The sequence below is a fragment of the Nicotiana attenuata genome, unplaced genomic scaffold, assembly GCF_001879085.1.
Source record: "Nicotiana attenuata strain UT unplaced genomic scaffold, NIATTr2, whole genome shotgun sequence".
In the NCBI taxonomy this organism is placed as follows: Eukaryota; Viridiplantae; Streptophyta; class Magnoliopsida; order Solanales; family Solanaceae; genus Nicotiana; species Nicotiana attenuata.
This window is the reverse complement of record NW_017670665.1, coordinates 37352-45448: the sequence shown is the minus strand read 5'-3', so window position 1 is coordinate 45448 and position 8097 is coordinate 37352. Positions and strand designations below refer to the sequence as shown.

General features: G+C 47.7%; 1 protein-coding gene across 1 annotated transcript in view; it reads left to right on the top strand.

Moving 5' to 3' along the window:
* Positions 1–7734, top strand: part of LOC109242038 (14.7 kDa ribonuclease H-like protein) — an 8069-nt gene extending 335 nt beyond the window's left edge. Inside the window, exons 2-3 of the mRNA XM_019408862.1 lie at positions 6934–6990; positions 7682–7734. Coding sequence (XP_019264407.1) covers positions 6934–6990; positions 7682–7734 — 110 coding nt within the window. The remainder of the gene's footprint in view (positions 1–6933; positions 6991–7681) is intronic.
* The last annotated feature ends 363 nt before the right edge of the window (positions 7735–8097 follow it).

Genomic DNA, 8097 nt, shown 5'->3' with positions numbered 1-8097 from the left:
ATGTTCACGGAGGGTGAACTAGGATCGTGACAAGTTGGTATCAGAGCTCTAGGTTCATAGGAGTCACGGAACACAGGCCGGTTTATTAGAGTCTCGTTGATCGGTACGGAGACGTCTGTACTTATCTACGAGAGGCTATGTAACTGTTTAGGAAAAATCTTCATTTCATTTGAATTCCTTATCGTGCGATATTTTTGACATCAATTCTAAACTTCTGACTTCTATTCTCTCACAGATGGTGAGGACACGCGCTACTCGAGATGATCAGGCACCCGCGCCCCTACTGCAGCCGTCAGAGGCTGGGGCCGGGGGAGAGGTCGAGGATGCGCACGTGGTGCAGCCGGAGCACCTGCGCGAGCTGCCGCCGAGGTACCACCAGCAGATCCAGCCGGAGCCCAGGCACCTGGCACACCTACTACTGCCACTACTACTCCAGCTCTCCAGGAGACTTTGGCTCAGTTCATGAGCATGTACACCACCTTGGCTCAGGTAGGGTTGCTTCCCCTTGCTGCAGCCACATCCCAGGCCGGGGGAGGAGCACAGACTCCCGCCGTCCGTACTCCTGAGCAGCGAGTGCAGGTTGAGCAGGCTCCCGAGATTATTCCCGCACCGCCTGCAGCGCCAGTTCAGCCCGAGGATGGAACAGCTGCTTCAGAGGACGAGCAGCGGAGACTTGAGAGGTTCAAGAAGTATGATCCCCCAGTGTTCAATGGATTAGCATCAGACGATGCCTTGGAATTTCTAGAGGAGTGTCATCGTATTCTTCACACTATGGGCATAGTGGAGTCCAGCGGGGTTTCTTTCACTGCTTTTCAGCTTCGAGGAGCCGCCTATGATTGGTGGCGCACTTATGAGATAGACAGTCCGGTCGAGGCTGCTTCACTGACTTGGACCCATTTCTCGGATATGTTCATGAGAGAGTTTGTTCCCTAGAGTCTCAGGGACGCATGTCGCGCAGAGTTTAAGCACTTGCGCCAGGGTGCTATGACCGTTTCGGAGTATGCTATCCGCTATACCAGGTTGGCCAGGCATGCACCGGCCTTGGTTGCTACAGTTCGGGAGAGGGTTCGCAGGTTCATTGAGGGTCTTATCCCACCCATCAGATCTAGCATGGCTCGAGAGTTGGAGATGGAAATTCCTTATCAGCAGGTAGTGAGCATTGCTAGGAGGATTGAGGGTATGCTCGCCAGGGAGCAAGGGGAGAGGGAGGCAAGAGGTCTCGAGAGTCGGGTCACTACTCTGGTGCCCGTACTCCATCAGCAGGTCGTTATGGCAGAGGTTATGTGGGTCGCCCTGTTCATTCAGCTCTTCCAGCCGCCGACAGTGCTCCAGCTCCGCCTACACCTCAGGAGCCTTACTATGCACCTCCAGTTTCTAGCGCGCCTCCTGCTCGTACCGAGGTTGTTGCCTCTGACTCCATCATTACAGGTATTATACTGGTTTGTCACAGAGAGGCGTCGGTTCTATTCGATCCGGGATCTACTTATTCTTATGTGTCTTCTTACTTTGCTCCGCATTTGGGTGTGCCTCGGGATTCTTTAAGTGCCCCCGTTTATGTTTCTACTCCTGTGGGGGATTCTCTTGTTGTGGATCGCGTTTATCGGTCATGTTTGGTTACTATTCGTGTTTTGAGACCAGAGCGGATTTATTGTTACTCGGTATGGTTGACTTTGACATTATCTTGGGCATGGACTGGTTGTCGCCCCATTTTGCTATTCTTGATTGTCACGCCAAGACCGTGACGCTGGCTATGCCAGGTATTCCACGTATTGAGTGGAGTGGTACTTTAGATCACACTCCCAGTAGAGTTATCTCTTTTCTTAAAGCTTAGCGCATGGTTGAGAAGGGGTGTGCTGCGTAGTTAGCTTATGTGAGAGATGTCAGTGCTGATACCCCTTCTGTTGATTCGGTTCCAGTGGTACGGGATTATCCCGATGTGTTTCCAGCTGATCTTCTGGGCATGCCGCCCGATAGAGACATCGATTTTGGCATTGATCTGTTGCCGGGCACTCAGCCCATTTCCATTCCTCCGTATCGTATGGCTCCTTCTGAGTTGAAGGAGTTGAAGGATCAGTTACAGGAACTACTTGGTAAGGGTTTTATTCGACCCAGTGTTTCACCGTGGGGTGCTCCTGTTTTGTTCGTGAAGAAGAAGGATGGTTCTATGCATATGTGTATTGATTATCGTCAGCTGAACAAGGTTACAGTGAAGAACCGTTATCCTTTGCCTCGTATTGATGATCTGTTTGACCAGCTTCAGGGCGCACAGGTGTTTTCTAAGATCGACTTGCGCTCAGGGTACCATCAGTTGAAGATTCGGGAGCCAGATATCCCGAAGACTGCCTTCAGGACTCGGTATGGTCATTACGAGTTCCTTGTTATGTCATTTGGGCTGACCAATGCCCCAGCAGCTTTCATGCATTTGATGCACAGTGTGTTCAGACCATATCTTGGCTCGTTCATTATTGTTTTTATTGATGATATTCTGGTGTATTCCCGGAGTCGGGAAGATCATGAGCAGCACCTAAGGACCGTGCTTCAGACCTTGAGGGAGAAGAAGTTATATGCAAAGTTCTCAAAATGTGAGTTTTGGCTGAGTTCGGTGGCATTCTTAGGCCACGTGATTTCGAGTGAGGGTATTCGGGTGGATCCGAGGAAGATAGAGGCCGTACAGAGTTGGCCCATGCCGTCCTCAGCTACAGAGATTCGCAGTTTCCTTGGTTTGGCGGGCTACTGCCATCGCTTCATGGAGGGATTTTCATCGATTGCGGCCCCTATGACTAGATTGACCCAGAAGGGTGCCCCATTTCAGTGGACAGAGGAGTGTGAGGTGAGCTTTCAGAAGCTCAAGACAACTTTGACTACAGCCCCAATTTTGATGTTGCCTACCGGTTCGGGGTCTTATACTGTCTATTGTGACGCCTCGAGAGTTGGCCTTGGAGCGGTGTTGATGCAGAACGGTAGGGTGATTGCCTACGCGTCCAGACAGTTGAAGATACATGAAAAGAATTTCCACGACCTTGAGTTAGCTGCCATTGTTCATGCCTTGAAGATCTGACGTCATTATTTGTACGGTGTGCCTTGTGAGATCTATACTGACCATCGGAGCTTGCAGCACTTGCTCAAGCAAAAGGATCTAAATATGCGTCAGAGGAGGTGGTTAGAGTTGCTGAAGGATTATGATATCACTATCCTATATCACCCGGGCAAGGCCAATGTGGTGGCGGATGCCTTGAGTCGCCGGGCGGAGAGTTTGGGAAGTTTGGCATATCTACCAGCTTCAGAGAGGCCTATGGCGATGGATGTTCAGGCCTTAGCCAGCTAGTTTGTGAGACTGGATCTTTCAGAGCCCAGTCGGGTTCTAGCTTGTGTGGTTTCCCGGTCTTCCTTATTTGATGGTATCAGGGAGCAGCAATATGAAGACCCTCATTTGCTTGTCCTTAAGGACAAGGTTCAGCGTGGAGATGCCAGAGATGTGACCATCGGAGATGACGGGGTATTGAGGATACAGGGCCGGATTTGTGTGCCCAATGTGGATGGGCTTCGAGAGTTGATTTTAGCAGAGGCCCATAGTTCGCGGTATTCCATCCATCCGGGTGCCACAAAGATGTATCAGGACTTGAGGCAGCACTATTGGTGGAGGCGGATGAAGAAAGATATAGTTAGTTATGTGTCTAGGTGCCTCAACTGCCAGCAGGTGAAGTATGAGCACCAACGCCCGGGTGGGTTGCTTCAGCAGATAGAGATGTCGGAGTGGAAATGGGAGCGCATCACCATGGATTTTGTATCTGGACTCCCACGGACCTTGAAGAAGTTTGATGCCATTTGGGTTATTGTGGATCGGCTGACCAAGTCCGCTCATTTCATTCCTGTGTGTACCACTTATTCATCGGAGCGGTTGGCGGAGATTTATATTCGGGAGATCGTCCGTCTGCATGGTATTCCAGTTTCTATTATTTCGGACAGAGGTACTCAGTTTACATCGCGGTTCTGGAGAGCCGTGCAGCAGGAGTTAGGTACTCGGGTGGAGTTGAGCACATCATTTCACCCCCAGACAGACGGATAGTCCGAGCACACTATTCAGATTCTTGAGGATATGCTCCGTGCGTGTGCGATTGAGTTTGGAGGGTCTTGGGATCATTTCTTGCCATTGGCGGAGTTTGCTTACAACAACAATTATCAGTCTAGCATTCAGATGGCGCCGTATGAGGCTTTATATGGTAGGAGGTGTAGATCTCCGGTGGGCTGGTTTGAGCCGGGTGAGGCCAGGCTATTGGGAACAGAGTTGGTTCAGGACGCATTGGAGAAGGTTAAGATGATTCAGGATAGACTCCGTACAGCCCAGTCCAGACAGATAAGCTACGCGGACAGGAAGGTTCGTGATGTTTCATATATGGTTGGTGAGCGGGCTCTGCTTCGGGTTTCGCCTATGAAAGGCGTCATGAGGTTTGGGAAGAAAGGGAAGTTGATTCCGAGGTTCATTGGCCCTTTTGAGATCTTGAGGCGAGTTGGGGAGGTTGCCTATGAGCTTGCCTTATCTCCCAGTTTGGCCGGAGTTCATTCGGTATTTCATGTTTCGATGCTCCGGAGGTATCACGGTGACCCGTCGCACGTGTTGGATTTCAGTTCAGTCCAGTTGGACAAGGATATATCCTATGTTGAGGAGCCAGTGGCTATATTGGACAGGCAGATCAGAAAGTTGAGGTCAAACAACATTGCTTCAGTGAAGGTTCAGTGGCGGGGTCAGCCGGCCGAGGAGGCGACTTGGGAGACCGAGCAGGATATGCGCAGCAATTACCCTCACCTTTTCACTACTTCAGGTATGTTCTCTATGCTCGTTCGAGGACGAACGAATGTTTAAGTGTAGGAGGATGTGACGACCCAGCCGGCCGTCTTAAGAATTTACGCCCCGATCCCCTATTAACTGCTTCCCCTAAGTTCATTTATGCTATTTTAGTTTGCCGGGACGTTCGGTGTTGGGTTTCGGAGAGTTTTGGGACACTTAGTCCCTAAATGAGAGCATAAGTGTTGAAAAGTGGCCCGTAGTCAGAACAGTATGAAGACGACCTCGGAATGAAAATCCGATGGTTCCATTAGCTCCGTTAGGTGATTTAGGGGTTGGGAGCGTGTTCGAATGTGTTTTGGAAGTCCGTAGCTCATTTAGGCTTGAAATGTCGAAGTTTGAATTCTTGAAATTTCCGGTCCGATAGTGAGTTTTTGATCCGTGGGTCGGAATGGAATTCCGGAAGTTGCAGTAGCTCCGTCATGTCATTTGGGACGTGTGTGCAAAATTTCAGGTCATTCGGACGCGTTTTGGTTGGGTTTTTGATCGAAAGCGTATTTTGATGAAATTGGAAGTTCTTAGGCTCAAATCCTTGAATTAATTGAGTTTCCGACGTTGTTTTAGGTGGTTTAAGGATTGGTACAAGTTTGAATGAGATATTAGGTGTTATTGGTGCTTTTGGTTGAGGTCCCGGGGGCCTCGGGATGATTTCGGGTGGTTAACGGGAAAATTTGTGAAGTGTTGCAGCAGCTGAAGTTTTTCCCTTCTGGTATTTTTGCTTCTGCGGCTTGGGAACCGCAGAAGCGGCCTTAGCATCGCAGAAGCGGGTTTGGGCATAGTTTTCAGGCTCCGCAGATGCGGAGGAAATCCCGCAGAAGCGGACTCGCATTTGCGAGAAAGGAACCGCAGATGCGGAACCTTGGATTTTTATCAGAGCCGCAGAAGCGGAAATCCCTGTTCAGATATAGAGATTTCGAGGGTTAGTTTTCAAAAGTTAGAAAAATCAAATTGAGCTCGGGGAAGGGCGATTTCGAGAGGGTTTTGAAGAGGAGATTATTGGGTAACGTTTCTTTAATCCCTTCTAGTTATATTTCATCATTATGTAGTTAAATCCATCATTAAAATTCGAATTGAGGATCAAAAATTGGAAAAAAATTGGGTGAAACTTCATAGGCTAAACTATTGAGTTTTGAGTGGGTGTTTGACCTCCGATTTGGGAGATTTTTGTATGGTTAGACTCGTGAGAGTACGAGGGTTCTGAAAATGTAAAAATTATTCGATTCCGAGACGTTAGCCTGAAGGGCGTTTTGGTCATTTTACCTAATTTCGCGCCTTAGCTTTGAATTAATTTGTAGAATCAGTTGCTTGCGATGTTATTTACAATGTGTAATTGAATTGAATGGATTTGGGCCATTTGGAGTCGGATACTCGTGGCAAAGGCGTGGTTTTTAGTTGATTTTGAGCCGGTTTGAGGTAAGTGGCTTGTCTAACCTTGTGTGGGGGACCTTTCCCCTTAGGATTTGTTATTTGGTATTTGAGTGCCTTGTACGCGAGGTGTCGAGCGCGTACTTGAGCCAATTGTTGAAAATCCGGTTTTTACTTAAGATATCGAGACATGAGTTTTCCTTCATATTTGCTTTATTTTACTTGCAATTATAACCTGTGCTAGATTAGAAAAGCATGTTTAGCTGAGTTAACTTGCCTAATTGTTTAAGTTGCCTTGACTGTACTATGTGAAGCATGCTAGGATAGTACTACCTGTTGCTTATCTTTTGTACTTCATTTCTGAGTATCTTCTGGTTGTGGTCGCGCATTTACATTGGGACTACGGATGTGGGATTCCGGTAGCTCCCCCCTTTGTTGTTTACTTTGGGACTACGGGTTCGATTCCTGGTAGATCCCCCTGCACTTTTACTTTGGGACTGCGGGTTAGATTCCCGATAGATCCCCCTGCACATTGATAGTTGGACTACGGGACGGTATCCCGGGAGATCCTTCGGATTTACACATATGATGGACTACGGGACGGTATCCCGGGAGATCCACTGGACAGTTGAGAAAAGGACTACAGGACGGTATCCTGGGAGATCCTTATTGTTATCATTGGTATTGATTTGTACATATTCTGTGTTTATTCTGTCTTTGTGTAGTCCTTACTGCCTTGTTTAACCTGTCTATTCTCACTGCTGTATTCATTGTTACTGTCAGTTTTCATATTGTTAATTCATATTATGTTGTTTGACCTCAGTAGGGCCCTGACCTTCCTCGTCACTACCCAACCGAGGTTAGGCTTGGCACTTACTGAGTACCACTGTGGTGTACTCATGGCCCTTCTGCGCATGTTTTTCATGTGCAGATCCAGGTACCTCCACTCAGGCGTACTATCCTCGAGGTGGAGAGATCTAGCGGAGACTTCGAGGTATATCTGCCGTGTCTGCAGACTAGGAGTCTCTATTCTTTTCCAGCTTTAGTAGTTATTCTATCCTTTTATTTCAGTTGTTTAGACATTCTGGAGTTAGAGCAGCATATTACATTTCTATTAGCCTGTGGTTCCCGTGAGTTTCCGGGTTTTGGGATAAAATTGTAGACTTTCGTGTTTTATTTTTGAGTTGTATATGCAAGTGGCACTTATATACCGTTTTCTTCTAGTTTTGCTAAATTTAATTAAATGTTTCCACAAGTTATATTAATTTCCGCGCTGTTAGGCTTACCTAGTTGTCGGAACTAGGTGCCATCACGACATGTTCATGGAGGGTGAACTGGGGTCGTGACAATCTTCAAGCTGGTCTTGAGTTCGTTTCTTTAACGACCGGAAAGTGCTAGTACTTGAGGTAATTTCTTTTTTCTTCTTCTGCGTTATCTTTGCTTGCTCTTTTTTCCTCTTTTTCTTTTTTGTAGGTCAAGAAGAGAAGGACGAGCTCTTGCATGAAGATGGTGATTTTAGGATGTGAGGGGATGGGTACTCATCCCTGCCCAAATATCGGAGAGATTACTTTCATAGCCCGACTACCGGAGAGATTACTCTCAATGTGGCTTGACTACCGGAGAGATTACTCTCTAAATGGCCCGACTACCGGAGAGATTACTCTCAATGTGGCCCGACTAACGGAGAGATTACTCTCATAATCTCCCGACTATCGGAGAGATTACTCTCAATGTGGCCCGACTATCGGAGAGATTACTCTCAAAATGACCCGACTATCGGAGAGGCCAACTTAAGGTGCAAAGGGACTTATATGTCCACCTTAAGATTGGAAAATTACCGTTCCTTTTAAGGACAAATCCACGAAGAGGCCAACTTAAGGTGCAAAGGG